The 23545-nt window shown below is 40.1% G+C and overlaps 2 protein-coding genes across 2 annotated transcripts in view; one reads left to right on the forward strand and one right to left on the reverse strand.

Annotated features, from left to right (window-relative positions):
• Window positions 1–9975, forward strand: part of LOC131976128 (multidrug resistance-associated protein 1-like) — a gene marked incomplete at its 5' end in the record, with an annotated part of 21351 nt that extends 11376 nt beyond the window's left edge. The window contains 8 exons of the mRNA XM_059339043.1: window positions 265–464; window positions 2296–2422; window positions 2803–2904; window positions 3419–3562; window positions 3647–3805; window positions 6131–6297; window positions 6859–7053; window positions 8323–9975. Of these exons, the coding sequence (XP_059195026.1) occupies window positions 265–464; window positions 2296–2422; window positions 2803–2904; window positions 3419–3562; window positions 3647–3805; window positions 6131–6297; window positions 6859–7053; window positions 8323–8431 (1203 nt within the window). The remainder of the gene's footprint in view (window positions 1–264; window positions 465–2295; window positions 2423–2802; window positions 2905–3418; window positions 3563–3646; window positions 3806–6130; window positions 6298–6858; window positions 7054–8322) is intronic.
• decr1 (2,4-dienoyl CoA reductase 1, mitochondrial) lies at window positions 9776–23441 on the reverse strand. Its single transcript, XM_059339042.1, has 10 exons — window positions 23339–23441; window positions 19285–19484; window positions 19094–19151; window positions 18749–18835; window positions 18503–18650; window positions 18265–18364; window positions 18110–18182; window positions 11166–11312; window positions 10638–10700; window positions 9776–10323 (listed from the first exon to the last, which is right to left on the reverse strand). The coding sequence occupies exons 1-10, from the start codon at window positions 23405–23407 to the stop codon at window positions 10264–10266; spliced, it is 1005 nt and encodes a 334-aa protein (XP_059195025.1). The 5' UTR covers window positions 23408–23441; the 3' UTR covers window positions 9776–10263.
• Between the last annotated feature and the right edge of the window lie 104 nt (window positions 23442–23545).

Consider the following 23545-nt stretch of genomic DNA (forward strand, 5'->3'; position numbering starts at 1 on the left):
TTTACATTAATAAGCAGATATCTCATTGATCTGAGGTATTTACATTAATAAGCAGATATCTCATTGATCTGAGGTATTTACATTAATAAGCAGATATCTCATTGATCTGAGGTATTTACATTAATAAGCAGATATCTCATTGATCTGAGGTATTTACATTAATAAGCAGATATCTCATTGATCTGAGGTATTTATCCTGACTAAGAGCTCAGTTTATATATCTGGAGGCCCGGCTCTCATTAGGACTTTCTACGGTTCTTTCAGAGTTTCTACGTGGCGTCGTCGTGTCAGCTGCGGCGCCTGGAGGCGGTGAGTCGCTCGCCGATCTACAGCCACTTCAACGAGACGGTGCAGGGCGCCGGCGTCATCAGAGCCTTCGGGGAGCAGCGCCGCTTCATCCTGCAGGCCAACAGACGCATCGACTGCAACCAGGAGGCTTATTTCCCTCGCTTCGTCGCCACCAGGTCCATTATACACTCAGAGGACTATTATTATTATTATTATTATTACTATTATTATTATTATTATTATTATTACTATTATTATTATTATTATTACTATTATTATTATTATTATTATTATTACTATTATTATTATTATTATTATTATTATTATTATTACTATTATTATTATTATTATTATTATTATTACTATTATTATTATTATTATTATTACTATTATTATTATTATTATTACTATTATTATTATTATTATTACTATTATTATTATTATTACTATTATTATTATTATTATTTTTATTATTATTATTATTACTATTATTACTATTATTATTATTATTATTATTATTACTATTATTATTATTATTATTATTATTATTATTATTCTTATTATTATTATTACTATCGATGTGTTGTTACATCTCTAGTCATTTGTTCTGTGTATTCTATTGTTAGTTATCTCACACCCTCATATACATATATATATATATATATATATATATAAACTAAATATACAAAAAATCCAAAAGGCCGAAGCAATAAAACCTGAAGAACCGATAATTATGGTTCAATGTGTTCTGATAAGTGACTCGTTTTATGATTAATTAATGTATTTTTAGTTGTTGAAAAGTATACCAATGAAACTATGATCTTTTTTGTACAAATTTGATCTGGCTTCCAAACGTTTGGCCGGTAGTGTATATATATATATATATATATATATATATATATATATATACATATATATATATATATATATATACATATATATATATATGTGTCTGTGTCAGGTGTTTATAGACTGTCTGTGTCTGTGTCAGGTGCTTATAGACTGTGTGTGTCAGGTGTTTATAGACTGTCTGTGTCAGGTGTTTATAGACTGTGTGCGTCTGTGTCAGGTGTTTATAGACTGTGTGTGTCTGTGTCAGGTGTTTATAGACTGTGTGTCTGTGTCAGGTGTTTATAGACTGTTTGTGTCAGGTGTTTATAGACTGTGTGTGTCTGTGTCAGGTGCTTATAGACTGTGTGTGTCTGTGTCAGGTGTTTATAGACTGTGTGTGTCTGTGTCAGGTGCTTATAGACTGTGTGTGTCTGTGTCAGGTGCTTATAGACTGTGTGTGTCTGTGTCAGGTGTTTATAGACTGTGTGTGTCTGTGTCAGGTGTTTATAGACTGTGTGTCTGTGTCAGGTGTTTATAGACTGTGTGTCTGTGTCAGGTGCTTATAGACTGTGTGTGTCTGTGTCAGGTGCTTATAGACTGTGTGTGTCTGTGTCAGGTGTTTATAGACTGTGTGTGTCTGTGTCAGGTGTTTATAGACTGTGTCAGTGTCAGGTGTTTATAGACTGTGTGTGTCAGGTGTTTATAGACTGTGTGTGTCAGGTGTTTATAGACTGTGTCAGTGTCAGGTGTTTATAGACTGTGTGTGTCAGGTGTTTATAGACTGTGTGTCACTGTCAGGTGTTTATAGACTGTGTGTGTCAGGTGTTTATAGACTGTGTGTCACTGTCAGGTGTTTATAGACTGTGTGTGTCAGGTGGTTATAGACTGTGTGTGTCAGGTGTTTATAGACTGTGTCAGTGTCAGGTGTTTATAGACTGTGTCAGTGTCAGGTGTTTATATACTGTGTGTGTCAGGTGGTTATATACTGTGTGTGTCAGGTGGTTATAGACTGTGTGTGTCAGGTGTTTATAGACTGTGTCAGTGTCAGGTGTTTATATACTGTGTGTGTCAGGTGTTTATAGACTGCCTGTGTCAGGTGGTTATAGACTGTGTGTCTGTGTCAGGTGTTTATAGACTGCCTGTGTCAGGTGGTTATAGACTGTGTGTCTGTGTCAGGTGGCTGGCAGTAAATCTGGAGTTCCTGGGGAACCTTCTGGTTCTGGCTGCAGCCGTCCTGTCGGTTCGGGGTCGGGACCAGCTGAGTCCGGGCATCGTGGGACTCGCCGTTTCTCACTCTCTCCAGGTTCTAACTTCACTTTTTAACCCAGAGAAAGATCAATGGTCCACAGGATGTGTTCAGCTTTTTACCAAAATAATTTCTCATAATAAATCATATCAAGTTTTCAGAATAAATAAATAAAATAAAAACTCACAGATCTTTTTATTTCTTAACACTTTATAAATTGTTTTGTGTAGATCCTGAATCATTTATTTTACTATTTTATTTAATTGAGTTCATGTCCTTTTCGTATTTTATTTAATCGTGTCAGAATCTATAAACCTGCTGGATGTCTGAACATTAATAATGTTCAATTAAATAAAGGTTACGAATACATTTTAATGTTCTTCTTGATCAGGGCCATGTGCCAGTTTACACAGAAAATAAAACTGGTGTGTGTTTAGGTGACGGGGGTCCTGAGCTGGATCGTTCGGTCCTGGACCGACGTGGAGAACAACATTGTGTCGGTGGAACGCGTCAAAGAGTACGAGGACACGGAGAAAGAGGTGAAAGAGGACCGCAGGAAGTCTTCATTAACCCTGTGGAGTTTCCAAAAGCTCCAAATAATCCAGACTTGTTGCCTCCATCAGACTAGAAAACAAAGCAGCGTGGAGCCCTACTGTACATTTACCTCTAAAGTTCTGGCTGTAAACTCCATGAGGCCAGTTTCAGTTTGATGATGATATACCAAGTAAAACTGGAGACAAGCTCAAATAGATTTAGTATCAAATGATAGAACTGGATGGAACCCTCTTATATGGTAGATTTGACACCTTTGGTCACATTTGACACATTTACAATTCTTTATTGAGCATGATAGTGTTTTGAAAGTTAAAAAATATATATATTAAAAATCACATTTTATGTTGGACTAAAGGACTAAAAAAGACACAAAATGACCAAAAAAGACACAACAAAAGACACAAAATGACCCAAAATTACTAAAAAAAGACACAAAATTACTAAAATGACCAAAATGACCAAAGTGAAGTGTGATCCGTGTGATCCATGTGTCCTCAGGCGGCGTGGTCCGTCCCCGGCGTGCTGCCCACCGCCTGGCCCGCCACGGGAAACATCCGTTTCCAGGACTACGGACTCCGGTACCGTAAAGGTCTGGACTGGGCTCTAAACGGCATCACCATCGACATCCAGGACCGAGAAAAGGTCCCAAACACACCAAGACTACGTAGTAAAAATAAACACAAACATACTTTTACTCTGAAAGTCTAAATACTCCCTGACCGGCAGGTCGGGATCGTAGGACGGACCGGAGCCGGGAAGTCTTCTCTGGCTCTGGGAATCTTCAGGATTCTGGAAGCAGCAAAGGGACAAATCTTCATTGACGGGACAGACGTTTCTCAGATCGGACTACACGACCTGCGCTCCCGGGTCACCATCATCCCTCAGGTTAGTACTAAAATACTACATAAATACTACAAAAACTACAATACTACATACTACACGACCTGCGCTCCCGGGTCACCATCATCCCTCAGGTTAGTACTAAAATACTACATAAATACTACAAAAACTACAATACAACATACTACACGACCTGCGCTCCCGGGTCACCATCATCCCTCAGGTTAGTACTAAAATACTACATAAATACTCCAAAAACTACAAATACTACATACTACACGACCTGCGCTCCCGGGTCACCATCATCCCTCAGGTTAGTACTAAAATACTACATAAATACTACAAAAACTACAATACAACATACTACACGACCTGCGCTCCCGGGTCACCATCATCCCTCAGGTTAGTACTAAAATACTACATAAATACTACAAAAACTACAATACTACATACTACACGACCTGCGCTCCCGGGTCACAATCATCCCTCAGGTTAGTACTAAAATACTACATAAATACTCCAAAAACTACAATACTACATACTACACGACCTGCGCTCCCGGGTCACCATCATCCCTCAGGTTAGTACTAAAATAGTACATAAATACTACAAATACTACAATACTACATACTACACGACCTGCGCTCCCGGGTCACCATCATCCCTCAGGTTAGTACTAAAATACTACATAAATACTACAAAAACTACAATACAACATACTACATGACCTGCGCTCCCGGGTCACCATCATCCCTCAGGTTAGTACTAAAATACTACATAAATACTACAAATACTACAAATACTACATACTACACAACCTGTGCTCCCGGGTCACCATCATGCCTCAGGTTAGTACTAAAATACTACATAAATACTACAAATACTACAAATACTACATACTACACAACCTGTGCTCCCGGGTCACCATCATCCCTCAGGTTACTACTTAAATACTACATAAATACTACAATACTACATACTACATGACCTACGCTCCCGGGTCACCATCATCCCTCAGGTTAGTACTAAAATACTACATAAATACTACAATACTACAATACTACATACTACACGACCTGCGCTCCCTGTTCACCATCATCCCTCAGGTTAGTACTAAAATACTACATAAATACTACAAATACTACATACTACACAACCTGTGCTCCCGGGTCACCATCATCCCTCAGGTTACTACTAAAATACTACATAAATACTACAATACTACATACTACACAACCTGCACTCCCGGGTCACCATCATCCCTCAAGTACAAGTACTAAAATACTACATAAATACTACAAGTACTACAATACTACATATTACACGACCTGCGCTCCCAGGTCACCATCATCCCTCAGGTTAGTACTAAAATACTACATAAATACTACAATACTACATACTACACAACCTGCACTCCCGGGTCACCATCATCCCTCAGGTACAAGTACTAAAATACTACATAAATACTACAAGTACTACAATACTACATATTACACGACCTGCACTCCCGGGTCACCACAATCCCTCAGGTTAGTACTAAAATACTACATAAATACTACAATACTACATACGACACGACCTGCGCTCCCGGGTCACCATCATCACTCAGGTACAAGTACTAAAATACTACATAAATACTACAATTACTACAATACTACAAACTACATGACCTGCGCCCCCGGGTTACCATCATCCGTCAGGTTAGTACTAAAATACTACATAAATACTGCAATACTACTAGTACTTCATACTACACAACCTGCGCTCCCGGGTCACCATCCCTCAGGTTAGTACTAAAATACTACATAAATACTACAAATACTACAATACTACATACTACACGACCTGCGCTCCCGGGTCACCATCATCAGGTAAGTAATAATAATAATAATAATAATAATACATTTTATTTGGAGGCGCCTTTCTTGGCACTCAAGGACACCGTACAAAAGGATAGAAAGAGCAATAGCAACAGCAATAAAATACAATATAAAATGCAATACAATACAATACAATAGACATATTGACATATTGGACAGGGTAAAAGTCATCAAAGGGAATAGGCAGTTTTAAACAGATACGTTTTGAGTAGTGATTAGTACTAAAATACTACATGAATACTACAAGTACTGCATACTGCATGACCTGCGCTCCCGGGTCACCATCCCTCAGGTTAGTACTAAAATACTACATAAATACTACAAGTACTGCATACTGCACGACCTGCGCTCCAGGGTCACCATCATCCTCCAGGTTAGTACTACAGAAATACATAAATAATACAAGTACTAAATACTGCAAGTACTACAATACTGCAATACTGCAGGTACTTCATGGTAGATGGGGGTGTTGTGTGACCTCTGACCCCAGGACCCGGTGCTGTTCTCGGGCTCCCTGAGGATGAACCTGGACCCGTTTGACTCGTGCTCTGAGGAGGACCTGTGGAGAGTTCTGGACCTGGCTCACCTCACCAGCTTCGTCTCATCGCTGCCACAGAAACTCGACCACGAGTGCAGCGAGGGGGGTGAGAACCTCAGGTACACCCGAAACACAACTGGACGAGTCACGACCAGATTTTAGCCTGAGTCATGACCAGAGGTTAGCCCAAATCACAACCAGACGTTAGTCAGTGTCACGAGCAGACTTTAGTCAGAGTCACGAGCAGACTTTAGTCCGAGTTACGACCAGACGTTAGTCCGAGTCATGACCAGAGGTTAGCCCAAATCACAACCAGACGTTAGTCAGAGTCACAAGCAGACTTTAGTCCGAGTTACGACCAGACGTTAGTCAGAGTCATGACCAGACGTTAGTCAGAGTCACGAGCAGACTTTAGTCCGAGTTACGACCAGACGTTAGTCAGAGTCACGACCAGACTTTAGTCCGAGTTACAACCAGACGTTAGTCAGAGTCACGACCAGACGTTAGTCAGAGTCACGACCAGACTTTAGTCAGAGTCACGACCACTATAATAATTACTATTATTTTAAACATGTTCCAGTCTGGGTCAGAGGCAGCTGCTGTGTTTAAACGTCAGTTTATTTATTATTATTATTATTATTATTATTATTATTATTACTATTATTTTAAACATGTTCCAGTCTGGGTCAGAGGCAGCTGCTGTGTTTGGCTCGAGCTCTCCTGAGGAAGACCAGGATCCTGGTTCTGGATGAAGCTACAGCAGCTGTGGACCTGAAGACGGATCAGCTGATCCAGTCCACCATCAGGACTCAGTTCAACGACTGTACGGTTCTGACCATCGCTCACCGCCTGAACACCATCCTGGACTACAGCCGGTACCAGCCTGACCTTTATATAACGTTATTAATTATTAGATAAAGTTATTAATGTTATGAGATAACGTTATTAATGTTATTAGATAAAGTTATTAATGTTATGAGATAACGTTATTAATGTTATTAGATAAAGTTATTAATGTTATGAGATAACGTTATTAATGTTATTAGATAAAGTTATTAATGTTATGCGATAACGTTATTAATGTTAATATATAAAGTTATTAATGTTATTAGATAAAGTTATTTATGTAATTAGATAACGTTATTAATGTTATTAGATAAAGTTATTAATGTTAATATATAAAGTTATTAATGTTAATATATAGTTATTAATGTTATGATATAAAGTTATTAATGTTATTAGATAAAGTTATTAATGTTATTAGATAAAGTTATTAATGTGATTAGATAAAGTTATTAATGTTATTAGATAACGTTATTAATGTTATTATATAAAGTTATTGTTATTAGATAAAGTTATTAATGTTAATATATAAAGTTATTAATGTTATGATATAAAGTTATTAATGTTATGATATAATGTTATTAATGTTATTAGATAAAGTTATTAATGTTATTAGATAACGTTATTAATGTTATTATATAAAGTTATTGTTATTAGATAAAGTTATTAATGTTAATATATAAAGTTATTAATGTTATGATATAAAGTTATTAATGTTATGATATAATGTTATTAATGTTATTAGATAAAGTTATTAATGTTATTAGATAACGTTATTAATGTTATTAGATAACGTTATTAATGTTATTAGATAAAGGTATTAATATTATTAGATAAAGTTATTACCTGAGGTGTCAAAAGTATTCACTTTCATTACTCAAGTAGAAGTATAGATACTAGGGTTAAAAAAGACTTCTGTAGAAGTATCAACTCAAGCTTTTTACTCAAGTAAAAGTATAAAAGTACTGGTTTCAAAACTACTTAAAGTATAAAAGTTCTGGTTTCAAAACTACCTAAAGTATAAAAGTAAAAGTAATGTAAGGGGGGAGAATGCCATTAAGGCCCCTGGGGCCACAGGGGCCCCAGGGGCCTTGAGTCCACTACCCCACCTCCCCAACGACGTGAAGCGGTCCGATGCTTGAAAATGTGAAAAGGAGTAGAAGTAAAAAGTGAACCGAAACATAATTACTCCAGTAAAGTACAGATACCCCAAATTTCTACTAAAGTAAGGTAACAAAGTATTTGTACTTTGTTCCTTGTGGTTGTTAGAGGAGATGATGTAACTTCCTGTGTGTTGCCAGGGTGATGGTGATGGAGCGCGGCTCCATCGTGGAGGTGGACTCTCCGTCGGCGCTGCTGCAGCAGAAAGGACTCTTCTACCAGATGTGTCTCCAGGCCGGCCTGCTCTGAGCCCACACGTTATGAAGGAAAACATGAACATTTGTGTCAAATCTTTGGATTAGACTCAGGCAGCTGGATTCACAATCTTTTAGAATTTTACACTGCAGAAAAGGTGTTTAAAAAACAGATAAAACAATAAATCTAAAGGTCTAAAACCAGATCAAACAGTAAATCTAAAGGTCTAAAACCAGATCAAACAGTAAATCTAAAGGTCTAAAACCAGATCAAACAGTAAATCTAAAGGTCTAAAACCAGATCAAACAGTAAATCTAAAGGTCTAAAACCAGATCAAACAGTAAATCTAAAGGTCTAAAACCAGATCAAACAGTAAATCTAAAGGTCTAAAACCAGATCAAACATTAAATCTAAAGGTCTAAAACCAGATCAAACAGTAAATCTAAAGGTCTAAAACCAGATCAAACAGTAAATCTAAAGGTCTAAAACCAGATCAAACAGTAAATCTAAAGGTCTAAAACCAGATCAAACAGTAAATCTAAAGGTCTAAAACCAGATCAAACAGTAAATCTGAGGGAAATTATCTTGCTGCATGGACAGATAATTTACCTTGACAAGATTTATTAAATTAAGATTATTAAATCTAGAAATAAGCATGTTGAACACTTAAAATAATAAATTAACTCTTAAAACCAGATAAATTATCTTACACTTCTAAATCTAAAGTTTTATCTTGGTAAGAAACAAATAATTTGCAGTGTAATCTGTGTGTATGAAACACTCAATAACTTCAATTTTATATTTATAATATAAATAATATCAAATATAATTAATGGTTTTCTTAAATATAAAACTAATTTGTTCAGGGTTCATTCTGCTTTTTAACAATCTACGTTGTCATATTAATTATCATACCATACTCTAGGTATATTAACGATCAGTTTTTAATAAAAGCTTCTGTATTTTTCCTCCAGTTTCTGCAACTTCTCTTTTCTGTCTAAAAAAAAATCAGGATGTCATAAAGATATTTAGAACAACTGCCATTAAAAAGATTCAGGAGCAGCCAAACAACAGAATTAGATTTTAATATTTGAATTTAACCGTTTTTAGTCCTCCTGTCGACTGTAGACCCCTGGTCCTCAGGGGCCAAAAGGGCCCCATAACATCACACTGGTTTCAGGACAGGTAGAAAATAATTAACAACTTTTTTATTCACCTTTTAAGGCAACTCATGACCAACACATTGATATATAATTTTCATATTTTTTTCATTACTATTGGTCAATTTTAGTCAAATATACAAAATTAGGCCTCATTTCAAGAGAAAAATAATAATAAAACCTCGTTATATATATAAATCGTTATAGTGAAATAATAATTTGATGGGAATGAACAGAGTAGATGATGTCAACTTTTAGCAAAACTTTGTTTATTTTTAGATGACAGGAAATAAAAGTTTAAAAAAATCATACCTGTGGTCAAAAAGGACCCCATGACATCAGACTGGTCTTAGAACATGTAGAAAATAATTATTAACAACTTTTTTATTCACCTTTTTAAAAAAAATAAATCATTCTCCTTGTACGGTTGTCTGTGAAGTTATACATTTGTGTTCATTTTGTAAAATACGACTTTCAGGTTAACAACTGAAGATGATTTATGAACACACTGTAATTACAAATCTGTAATAAAAACAAATCTAATAAAAACAAAACGTCGTCTTTAAACAACACAAACAGTTTGTTTATTCTTCACAGTGTTCACAATGACCACAGGCTAACAGGCTAACAGCTGTTTTTCAATCATCACAGATCAATAAAAGTGATTCCCAGTGACATCAGCAGGTGGGCGGGTCCAGCTCTGTGTTCAGTGATCTGATTGGTTGTTTAGGATCCTTTGGTTCCTCTGATCATCGCCTCCATGACGTTCCACTGATCCGGGGTCACCTGACACACAAACACGAAGATTACTTTCATTTCTGAGACGGAAAAATATTAATCACGTAAAACTAAAATCAGAACCACGCCGTTAGAGAACCATCTAGAACGTTTATCTTTCATTTATTTAATCTGTTTTACTGCAATGTGATGATACGGACGAGCTAATGAGCTAGCGTTAGCTTACAAACATTAACATCTTAGTCCAGAGTTAAGAAGAAGCACGAGAACCGGTTCTCTCTCTCAAGTGAAATTGTTTGACAGAGTAAATCTGAATGTTCTCCTGGACGTTCCTGAGGAACCCGTTTCAGTGGAACACTCACCTGGCGCAGCTCGTTGAATTCTCCCGCCATGGAGACGTACTCGCCGCCATCGAACCGAATCACCTGAAAACAAACAAACAAACTTATAGAAGGTAAAGAGATCCAGATCCAGTCCAGGATCACTCCTGGTCCAGATCCAGATCCAGTCCAGGATCAGTCCTGGTGCAGATCTAGATCCAGTCCAGGAACAGTCCTGGACTGGATCAGTCCTGATCCAGATCCAGCTCCAGTCCAGGATCAGTCCTGGTCCAGATCAGTCCTGATCCAGATCCAGATCCAGTCCAGGATCAGTCCTGATCCAGATCCAGATCCAGTCCAGGATCAGTCCTGGTGCAGATCCAGATCCAGTCCAGGATCAGTCCTGGTCTAGATCAGTCCTGATCCAGATCCAGTCTAGATCAGTCCTGGTCCAGGATCAGTCCTGGTTCAGATCCAGATCCAGTCCAGATCCAGATCCAGATCCAGTCCAATCGAGTCCAGTCCAGGATCAGTCCTGGTGCAGATCCAGATCCAGGATTTGTGACTCACCGCTCCAGACATCCAGGAGGCGAAGTCGCTGCTGATGTACGCCGCCAGGTTGGCGATCTCTGCCGGCGTTCCCAGTCGACCCGTCGGGATCCGACCAATCATCGCCTTCTCAAAGTTGCCGGTCGGGTCCAGACGGCTGAACGCCCCCTAAACACAACAACAAACAACAATAACAACAACAACAACAACTAAAGACAACTGGGGTCTGTTCCAGGTAGAACGTTCAGGTTCTCTCTGAGTCACCATGACAACAGCTGAAACAAGCGGTAGAACTGTAAATCCTCATGTGAGCGTACCTGAACCTGCTCTCTGGAGCAGACCGCAGGTAAACAACAACAACACACATCAAGTAAACAACAGACAGCAGATAAACGAGAGTTGCATATGTAACTACGGTTCTTTTTCATTCTTACTGACGAGCAGCAACATCACAGGATGAGGAGCAGCAACCTCACAGGATGAGGAGCAGCAACATCACAGTATGAGGAGCAGCAACATTACAGGATGAGGAGCAGCAACATCACAGGATGAGGAGCAGCAACCTCACAGGATGAGGAGCAGCAACATCACAGGATGAGGAGCAGCAACATCACAGGATGAGGAGCAGCAACATTACAGGATGAGGAGCAGCAACATTACAGGATGAGGAGCAGCAACATCACAGGATGAGGAGCAGCAACATCACAGGATGAGGAGCAGGATGAGCAGCAACATCACAGGATGAGGAGCAGCAACATCACAGGATGAGGAGCAGCAACATCACAGGATGAGGAGCAGCAACATCACAGGATGAGGAGCAGGATGAGCAGCAACATCACAGGATGAGGAGCAGCAACATCACAGGATGAGGAGTAGCAACATCACAGGATGAGGAGCAGCAACATCACAGGATGAGGAGCAGCAACATCACAGGATGAGGAGCAGCAACATTTACTCTGGAGAATCGAGCAAATGTGCACGATGAAGACCAGGTAGCAGCAGCACAGATGTCTTGAAGAGGAACCCCTTGATGCCCATGATGTGGGAACACTGCGAGTAGCCGCATGTTACTAGATGCAGGTAGACCTGTTAGCATATAGAATCACCTCGACAATCCACCTGGAATAGAAAGCCTCTGTTTCAGAGGCTGACCTTTCCTACAACCCCCGTAACAAACGAACAGTTTGTCAGGTTGAGAATCTGCTTAATCTGGCAAACTCAGATGAAAGAGTGTCAACTTTGTGAGCCAAAGCGTCCATACACGGGTCGTCAGATATACCTGTCATCAGGTGCTCAACCCGGGACACTGACCGAGGCCGTCCTCCGTTTGGAGCGGGGCCATACAAGAGATCCAGACAGGCGAGCTCAAGATCTCAAAAGTTCTAAATTAACACAGTTGACACTAAGCTGCACAATTACAAGAGAGAGAAAGAAAAAATATATATATCATGCGGCGGAAACACCGCTGTTCAAAACAAATACAAGCTCAGCGAGCCGCCGGCTCCTAGCATCAGCTATCAATTAACTTTCACTTCACAGTCAATATGGCCGCAGCGTGAGGGAGCACAACGCAGGCAGGTCTGCTCTCTTAAGATAGCTCGACAAAAAAAATCCTTAATTTTACTATTCACACCTTTGTGCATCGCAGTGTTTAAGTCGTCTTTTCTCTCCTGCCTATTGATTTTGGCACAAGATTGGATAATACTAAAACTGCAAACAATGGCAGCTGATCAACAAAGCCAGATCTCCCTACAAACTTTATGGGATGGCATACAAGAAATCAAAACTGAGATGCTCGCTCATCTTGATTCAAAGGTGGATCCAATTCAAGCAAAACTGTGCAACATTCAGGTTTCTCTGGACACTCTTGGAGAACATGTAGCTTCACTAGAGCAGCGGGTCGGAGCAAACGAGGATGACGTTACAAATCTCAGCACGCTGACTAAGGAGCTAACTAGGGACAATGCTTACCTGATGGACAAGATCCAGGACCTGGAGAACCGAAGCCGAGCCTCTAACCTTCGCTTTGTAAGGATTCCTGAATCTGCGGAGGGCCGCGATATCCTGGAGTTTATGTCCAAGTTAATTCCTCAATTACTCGGCCCCGAAAACTTTCCCACTCCTCCGGTCATTGAGCGAGCTCACCGCACGCCTACATTCCGCCACAACGACAGAGCAGGTCCAAGACCCATCCTGGTCAAACTCCTCAACTTCCAGGATAAGGTAAAAATCCTCCGTTTTTCCAGAGAAAAGAGGGAGCTGGTGTTTCAAGGTAACCAAATACACATATATCCTGACTTCAGTGCTGATCTAATGAAGAAACGCCGCTCCTTTGATCCTGTTAAACAGAGACTTCGGGAGTTAAATTTAAAATACTCCCTCCGGTATCCATCCACATTGAGTGTCATTGTCAACGGGAAACCACAGCTATTTACCTGTCACAGAGCCGCTGAAGCAGCTTTTATGACTCCTTCAAGCTCTCCTGTGACCCCCATGAGCTCTTCCCCATAAGTAAAGTTCACATTGAATTACAAGTATTAATGCAGGAGCAGCGTCTGCTTCCATTATTATTTAATGAACTGAACTTTTGCTGTGACTGCGCTAATAAGGCGTGACATATTATTCGATTTATTTAACTTTTGACCGACTTATTCACCTGTATCCATGGATTATCCTCGCTGGCATCTTTCTTTTTTGTTACTGCCGTAAAACTGAACTGTCGCAATGCCAGTTGTTTTCAGTTTCACTGACAGCTGACAGCACGGAGCTATCGTCATCACTTTTTTTTTTTTTTTCCTCCCTTTGATGCAGACCGACCTGTTTGCGGACTATTCTTGGTCTTTGTCTATTGACTTAATTTGGCCCTCTCACGGAGATGCCTTGGCCTAGGATGGCTGGGGCTGCTGGGCCATCATTTATGTTTTTTGTGTTTTTGTTTGTTTTATACTGTGTTTGTTTCTTGTTTGTCTTGTGTTTCTGTGTTGTACTTTTTTGTGTTGTACTATCACAACCCTCTACAATTTTTTCTGATGATCTTATCTGCCTAACCCTGAACAGTGTTATCTATTCATATAAACTCTAATATTCAAAATGAATAATATTAAAGGTTTAAAAATCATTCACCTGAATATTCGAAGTCTTGTGCCAAAAATTGATTTACTTCGTGCATGGGTAGCCCAACACAATCCCAATATTATTACCCTATCTGAAACATGGCTCAATAGCAACATCTCTGACAATGAAATAAAACTAGAAAATTATGTTCTATATAGAGCTGATAGAGGCTCCAGGAGAGGCGGTGTGGTCACCTATGTCTCTTCTAATTTAACAGCTGAGCTAATTACACCTACAGTTAAACCAACACACTTTGAATGCCTTTTTGTTAAAATTATATTTCATCAGAATAAATATATTACTGTTGGTAATGTGTATAGACCACCCTCTGCCCCTGTAGAGTCCTCCAAGTGCTTGATGTCTACCTTTGATGCTATCCCCTTTAAAAATGAAATGATTATTCTAGGCGATTTTAATAAAAATTGGCTAGATAAGTCCTCTGGTAAAGATAAAAAGAACTTTGAAAATCTAAATTTAACACAAATCATTAAGGAACCCACTCGAATTACTCCTAAGTCCCAGTCCCTACTTGATTGGATACTTGTCACTCATCCTGAAAGATTTGTTGAAGCTGGTATATTGTCAGACTGCCTCAGTGATCACTCTGTTATCTATTGTGTATGGAAAATTAAAATCCCAAAAGCACCACCAAAATTAATAAAAATCAGACAATATAAGAAAATGAATATAGACCTATTTATTAATGATCTAATTTCTATTAATTGGGACAGGTATCAGTTAATACCAACTGCTCAGGATGCCTGGGACTTTCTGTACTCTGAGCTCACACAAGTAGTAGATAAACATGCTCCATGGAAATTTTCTAAGGTCAAGGGACGACATCTTCCCTGGATAACTTCTGATCTTTTAAGCCTTTTTAGACAGAGGGACAAGGCCTGGGCTAAATTTCGGCAGACAAGGGAAAACGCTGATTGGGAAACATACAGGAAACTAAGAAATCTTTCCAAGACAATGACCCGCAACACAAAATCTGATTATTATAAAGAATGTCTCTCTAATAAGTTTAAAAATCCTAAACAATTCTGGAATGCTTTAAAATCCATAATAAATACCTCTGATAAAAGCTCTATTAATAAAATACGTGATGATAATTCGATAATTCATGAACCTTTCTTAATTGCTCAAGTATTCAGTCAGCATTTTTCCACAGTCTGTTCTGACTCAATATCAGATTTTTCCTACAATCAATGTTCTAATAATATGTCTGCCTGTCATAGTACCTTCTCATTTACTAAAATCACACCCCAAGAAGTTCATAATGCCATTAAACAACTTAGTCTGAGTAGTGGTGCTGGCCTTGATGGGATTGAATCAAGATATATTAAATTGGCCTCCCATATCCTTATGTTTCCTCTAGCTGATTTGTTCAACATGTCTTTTGCTACCTGTGAGATACCAGCAATGTGGAAATACTCACGTATTACGCCAATACATAAAGGTGGCGACATCCTTGATCCAAATAATTATAGACCAATATCGATAATCTGTACTGTCACAAAAGTCTTTGAAAAAATAATTTTCAATCAAATATCACATTATCTTAAAATAAATAATGTACTGTCACCTTTTCAGTCTGGATTTAGACCTAATTATTCAACAACCACTGCACTTGTTAAGTTGACTAATGATATATTTTCAGCATCTGACTCTGGTGATCTCACAGGAGCTATTTTTATTGATCTGAAGAAGGCTTTTGATTTGGTGGACCACTATTTACTTTTAGACAAGCTTTATGCAATTGGTTTTTCGCAAAATGTACTTCTCTGGTTCAATTCTTATTTACATAACAGAAAGCAATGTGTTGTTGTTCAAGGATGTAAGTCTGACTTATTTGTACAACAAAGGGGTGTACCCCAAGGTTCAACACTTGGACCTCTTCTTTTCTCAATTTTTATTAATGATCTTCCTGTGATTTGTTCTAATACCTCAGTTCAACTCTATGCTGATGATACTGTCCTTTATACCTCTAAATCTAATATTTCACAGATACAAAATGCTCTTCAATTGGATTTTGATATCGTACAAAACTGGCTCTCATCTAACAGACTTCTGCTCAATAAAACTAAATCTTTTTCCATGGTCTTTGGTACAAAACATAATCTAAAAACAAAGTCTAATAATTTAATAATAACATGTAATGATGGTACAAATCTGCATAGAGTTGAACAATTTAAATATCTAGGTTTATGGCTTGACTCAGAACTTACCTTCAAACCTCACATTGACTATATTCTCCGTAAAATCAACTTTGGTATTGGTGTTTTATTTCGATCCAAGAACTGTTTTACACTTAATGTTCGAAGGAAACTTGCCCTACAACTTATTTTACCGTTTTTTGATTACGCTGATGTAGTATATCTAAATGCATCTAAAACCAATCTTCTACCCCTCAACACAGCATATAACTGTCTATGTAGATTTGTTCTTGGTTGTTTATTTTACACTCATCATTGTATCATGTATAACACACTCAAATGGCCCACACTCAATATAAGAAGACATATTCACTGGCTACAGTTTATTTTTAAATGTATACATTGCAATTATCCTGTCTATTTACAACAATTTTTGATTCCATATTCCTCAACATATCAATTACGACACTCATCTCAGTATTTCTTTTTCATTCCTACAGTGAACAAAACAATTGGTAAAAAAGCATTTAAGTTCAAAGCGCCATCGGACTGGAATAATCTTCCTTTAAACATACGATCATTGACGTCTTTTCATAGTTTTAAATATGCCCTGTCTTCTTATTTTGAGTTAAACTGCACATGTTTCAGATAATATTATGTCATTTTTTTCTATTTATTTTTTTTTTTTATTTTTAAAAATGCAATTTCAATTTACAATAATATTATGTTACTTCTTTCAGTTTTACTAGGCTAATGTTATGGCCAACTTGTGGCCATTGAGAGGTTGTGATTATTCTTGTGTTCATTTTTTGTTTGTCATGTTTGTGTTGATGCCTGTTGTCTTTGTTGTTGTATGTCTGTAAATTGTTGAGTGTTTTGTTTTGTAATGTACTTTAGGACCCCCTCGAAAACGAGAGGATTCCTCTCAAGGGGTTTATCCTACTCAATAAATTTCTGATGATGAATTAAAACAACTAAGCTTACTTATCTGTACGGAGTAATTCAGTACGAACCGTAACGGAGAGATCACGTTCGTTCGAAGAAATACTTGAAAGAAAGAGCAGCTTGCCTCAGTCTCTAGTGGACGAACAGCCGAAGCACCAACTCACCAATCAGGTCACGAGACGACCAGCCCACTGAGCTGCTAAAAGATTATTCCTCAATCAGGAGAAGACAGATGGAACAAGGAACAGATCCTCTGGAGACACCGAACTAGAGATGTTCCTGGGTCATCCAGGGGTCACCCAGGGGTCATCCAGGGCTCACCCAGGGGTCATCCAAGGGTCACCCAGGGGTCATCCAGGGCTCACCCAGGGGTCATCCAAGGGTCACCCAGGGGTCATCCAAGGGTCACCCAGGGGTCACCCAGGGGTCATCCAGGGCTCATCCAAGGGTCACCCAGGGGTCACCCAGGGGTCATCCAGGGCTCATCCAAGGGTCACCCAGGGGTCATCCAGGGCTCACCCAGGGGTCATCCAAGGGTCACCCAGGGGTCACCCAGGGGTCATCCAGGGCTCACCCAGGGGTCACAGGTGACTTTGTTGGTATAAATAACTCGACCTGCTCCAGATGGAATATCCAGCGCTTAAAGCAACGGCGCTGGCGGTCAGTAAGAATGAAATAGAACAAGAAACAACAACAACAACCAATAACTGCAAATAAACTGCAGACCAGCTGTGGGCAGGGGGGCGGTACCTTGGTTCTGATTGGTCCAGGCTGGATGATGTTGAACCTGTTGCCGTAGCGACCCCACTCCGCCGCCAGAGACCTGCGACCACAACAACAACAATGGTGTTACCATGGCAACAGCACATCACAGCGACAACAGAAAGATCAAAGGTCAGACCGACTTGTAGAGCGCCTCGACTCCGGCCTTCGCCGCCGCACTGGGCGCCACGAAACCAGAACCGGACTCGGCGTAGATGGTGGTGATGGCCAGGAAGGTCGCACCTAAACAACAACAATAAACAAACAGCTTGAAGAACAATAAACCTCTCTGACTGTGGATCAGTGACCTCTGAGTGACCCCTCAGTCACCTCTGAGTGACCTCTGAGTGACCCCTCAGTGACCCGTCAGTGACCTCTGACCTCTCTGGCTCTGGATCAGCCTCTTGCCGACCTCCAGGGTGACGAACGCCGTCCCGTTGAGGACGATGTCGGTGATGCTCCGCCAGGCGTTCGCCGACAGACGTTCTGACGGACACACGAAGTTTCCCGCCGCGTTGTTGATGATCACCTGGACCAATCAGGACAAAGGATCCCCGTGATGTCATCAGCAGTACTTTAGTTACTTTAAAAATAATAACGAACGAAAATAAAGTTTATTGTTCTCACATCAGGGAGTCCCGTCAGAGTTTCCATCTGGTCGACACACCGAGAGACCGCCTCCGGATCTCTGACATCACACTGGACCACATGGACCTGAGAGAGAGAGGGACCGGTTCAGACAAGTTCAGACCGGTTCAGACCAGTTCAGACCAGTCCAGACCGGTTCAGACTGTTTAAGACCAGTCCAGACCAGTTCAGACCGGTTCAGACCAGTCCACACCAGTTCAGACCAGTCCAGACCTGTTCAGACTAGTTCAGACCGGTTCAGGTATAAAAAGGTCTTTAAACAAAAACATTTTGTCAGGCGTGCTTTGTTCTGGTTCTGTCTGGGTCTGGTTCTGTATTTGTCACCTTGTTGCCCGTCTGGCTGCTGATCTCGTCGGCTGTTTTCTGCAGAACGTCCAACTTCCTAAAGAACAAACACATCAAGTTAATTAACGTTTATGAACAGAAAAAGGTTCTCTGGATCCAGAACCAGAACCAGAACCAGAACCCAGAGAACGTGTGTGTGGTTGTGGGTGGGGCTTGATGTGACCTCTGACCTGCTGGCGATGACACACTGCGCCCCCAGCTGGGACAGGTTCTGGGTCATGGCCCGGCCCAGTCCGGTTCCCCCTCCGGTGATAAACGCCACTTTGTTGGTGAAGGTTCCTGACGGCAGCATGGAACCTTCAACCGCTGGGAAGAACCCTGAAGGACCCGGAGGAGCCGACTGGAGAACCGCCGCACGGTGGAACCATGACTGAAAAATAACAGACACAAAAAGACCAAAAAAGACACAAAAAGGTTTCAAAAACAGGCAAAAACACGGTGGAACCATGACTAAAAGAACATGGATGAAGGACCATCACCTCCAGTTGAACCTTTCAACAACTGACCTGCTGGTCCTCCCTGCTAAACCCACAATACACCACAACATCATCATGACTCCCTGTGTCTTCCTCCTCCTGTGTCTTCCTCCACCAGGTGGAGAGGAACTTAGGGCTGATGGTTGATGACCAACTCACCTTCTCCAGTCACGTCGCCTCAGTTACCAGGTCAGAAAATCAGACCTTACCAATTCAACATGCTACTCAACTCGGGTCAGACGAACCTGGACTTTCCCCAGGAGAACGTAAAGTTACCAAGAAAGTCAGAAAATGACCAAAAAGTTTCAAAATTAGACGCAAAATGACTAAAAAGATGTAAAAAAAAAAAAAAAGCTTTTAAATTACCAAAAAAATACACAAAAAAAAAGAAAACAGAAATTGACCAAAAACTGTCACTAAATTACCCAAAAAAGACACAAAATGACCAATAAAACACACTAAATTACCCATAAGACCAAAACATAAGCGGTCAACATGCTACTCTCAGAACCTGACTCCTGTAAACCTCCTGACGGGCTGCACAGTCAAACCTCTTCAGATGATCCAGAACATGGTGGTCCTGGTCTCCAACCAGCCAACAGGTCCATGTCCCACCTCATCAGCTCCTCTTCTACCTGCTGCAGCATCAGATCCAGATCCCTACTGCTGGTCTCCAGAGCTGTCTCTGGTCCTGACCTCGTACCTGAACCTGATCCAGATCTCTACTGCTGGTCTCCAGAGCTGTCTCTGGTCCTGACCTCCTACCTGAACCTGATCCAGATCTCTACTGCTGGTCTCCAGAGCTGTCTCTGGTCCTGACCTCCTACCTGAACCTGATCCAGATCTCTAATGCTGGTCTCCAGAGCTGTCTCTGGTCCTGACCTCCTACCTGAACCTGATCCAGATCTCTAATGCTGGTCTCCAGAGCTGTCTCTGGTCCTGACCTCCTACCTGAACCTGATCCAGATCTCTAATGCTGGTCTCCAGAGCTGTCTCTGGTCCTGACCTACTAATGTATACATATTATACATTAGGGCTGCAACGATTCGTCGACGTTGTCGACAAAAATCGATAACAGAAATAGTGGACAATGAATTCCATTGTCGACTATTGTCGCCAGACGTGTTTTTCCAACAGAGTGAGGCATTTCACTTCATTACAATCTCTGCCGAGCGCGAGCGGTAACGTACGCGCTTGCGGCGTCCAACACAGCTACACGTACCAAATATACCGTACCATATATATATATATATATATATATATTTTATATATTTATACAGTCTATGGTCAGTACTGGTGCTGGTCCGTGATACGAGGTTCCAACAGGTGAGCCCAGTTCAACCCAGACTACATCCAGAACCCAGAACCAGTTCCACCCACTTGATGGAGCAGAAATACAGTTTTATAAAACACATTTTCCTGTCCAGAAAAAATGGACAGAGGTTTATTTATTTTTTGTATGAATCAGCAGCTGAATTGTTGAATAAAAGATGCATTTTTCATTTATGTACCCATCTTTCTTGTGTTTATTATCATTTGCCACATATTTAAAGCAACTTCATGCTAAATTTAAGAAAAAATGAATAATTATCCGATTAGTCGACTAATCGTTTCAATAGTCGGTGACTAGTCGACTATTAAAATAGTCGTTAGTTGCAGCCCTATTATACATTTAATATATATCTAATATATACCTGACTCAGAAGGCTCGTCACATAAACAACAGGAGGAAACAGACATTTTACAGAAATACGCAGCGACGGAGGTTTATGAAATAAAAGTACTAATAATTGTAATTATAAACTCAAACAAGTTCACTGAATATTTTACATTTGGAGCACGGACTTAAAGTTTTCGCAGCTTTGTGGTTGAAGGAGGTAAACAATGTTTTAAAGTCAGTTCAATTCCAAAAGAAGGAATTTCTCAGAGTCGGAAAGTGAAACGCTGCAACAACAAACTGGTTTAGTTTGGCAGCAGAAAAAGAGAAAAGGAAGGAAATGAGTGGTGCTGTTAGCAGAGGACCATTAAACTATCTCATTCATACATCCTGATATATAATATAATATAATAATAATAACATAAAGACTGATAGAATATATAATATCCAGATATTGTTTTTATTATGATGGAGAGATATTATTTTGTGTGCTTGCTTGCAAAAGCACACTAACTACTCTTCACCGGGACTATTTTTATTTTTATTTTTTTTATTTTTAATCTTCCGTTTCTTCCGTGTCATTTTTCGGTCGACTACTCCTCCCAGAGTTTTGGTCGCACATACACAAAAAAGGTATCAAACCAACCGGTTCGCCCATGACAAGTGTGCTATGACTTTTATAAGGGTTTCGACAAACGGTTTTCAAATTATTGGGCAAAAACACGTCAAAAAATCCCCCCAATGTAACCCTATGGAGAGTCTAGAGTGGTGATGTCATCAAACAGAGTGTAGAGGGAGAGAAAACTGCGCTCCAGGCCGCAAATTTCACTCTACAGAAATAATTTATACATAGAAACGTAGGAAAATTAGTCTTCTCCCTCACAATCCTCTGGTAAAGCTGTCAGAGTTATAGTTTTGGTGCAGGACGCACAGATGCACAAACAAAACGCACCAACAGCCTCATTGGCTCCCATATTAAAAACGCACGATGATATCTCAAAAAAGGAGTTGTAAGAGTTTTTTTAATTCACTCTAACAAAGCTATTTTTTCATTTTTCTTAAAAAAAAACATATGGAGATGTTCAGGAAGAACTCAGGACGCTCAAAGTGAAGTCGGATCAATGATAGGTATTATGGTTTTGCCAAAAATGCTTTCTGTTCAAGGCCAGAATTTTCAGTTTGTCCACCTCTGTCTGCGGAACTGTCTCCAACAGCAGTTAATTTCAGTTGATTGCTCTGCTCTTATTGGTCGACTCCACCTGGCCACGTGGTTGCTTAGCTACCAAAGCCTCCCCCCCCTCCCTCCTCCCTCCTCCAACACAGACATTCTAACTGATAACTGTCAGTTTACTCTAAGTGAACAGACTTCATAAAACATGAGACCTTATAACTTGACCATACATTGTCCAATCTTCCTCAAACTTGTCAAGCATGATGATGGTTCATCACTGACCACTTATACATAACAATATTTCATAAATTCCCGCCCTTTTTGATTAGCCACGCCCCCTTTCATAACCAATGAACCGTTTGTCCTAGAAACTTGTGTAAGATGTCCGATTACTCAGCATAGAGTCCCTGTTTAACTGGTGATTGATGACCCCGCCCCTTTTTATTAGCCACACCCCCTTTTACTAACTAGTGAACCGTTTGTCCTAGAGACTTGTATGAGGTGTGAGTGTACTCAGCAGAAAGTCCCTGTTTAATCCCCGCCCCTTTTGATAAACCACGAGAGTCACGGTCCAGAGGCAAGCACACAATCAAAATATCTTTAGAAATTTTCTAGTTCACTTTACATTTACTAATAATTCTGTCTCAGTCATAAAACATCCTGAATAATCAATAAGACACAAGATCCGTTAAAGAACAATAACAAGTTCATTTATTTATTTAACCCCTTAGTGACACACACACACACACACACACACACACACACACACAAACACACAGACACACACACACACACACACACACACACACACAGACAGACAGACACACACACAAACACACAAACACACAGACACACACACACACACACACACACACACACACACACACACACACTTATTATAAGTGATAAATGTCTCTCACCGTGCTAACAGAATAAACCTTCACTGGTCTGAGAAGTTGAACTTTCCTCCACATCGCTGCTGCCGCCATGTTGGTCTGACCCGGATCAAACCACTCCTCCTCCGGGTCTTAGTGCCCCCCTCCGCTATGAGCTGCAGTGGTCCGGTCCAGGATGAAACCACTCCTCCTCCGGGTCTTAGTGCCCCCCTCCGCTATGAGCTGCAGTGG

The sequence above is a fragment of the Centropristis striata genome, chromosome 8 (assembly GCF_030273125.1).
Source record: "Centropristis striata isolate RG_2023a ecotype Rhode Island chromosome 8, C.striata_1.0, whole genome shotgun sequence".
Taxonomy (NCBI): Eukaryota; Metazoa; Chordata; class Actinopteri; order Perciformes; family Serranidae; genus Centropristis; species Centropristis striata.

What these genes read in the sequence shown, in the direction of transcription:
- decr1 (XM_059339042.1), bottom strand. Translation starts at nt 23,407, where the DNA reads ATGGCGGCAGCAGCGATGTGGAGGAAAGTTCAACTTCTCAGACCAGTG. An exon ending in AGGTTTATTCTGTTAGCACG is followed by an intron (nt 19,485 to 23,338) that starts GTGAGAGACATT and finishes GTTATTTTTCAG; the next exon opens with TCATGGTTCCACCGTGCGGC. An exon ending in GCAGCCAGACGGGCAACAAG is followed by an intron (nt 18,836 to 19,093) that starts GTGACAAATACA and finishes TCTCTCTCTCAG; the next exon opens with GTCCATGTGGTCCAGTGTGA.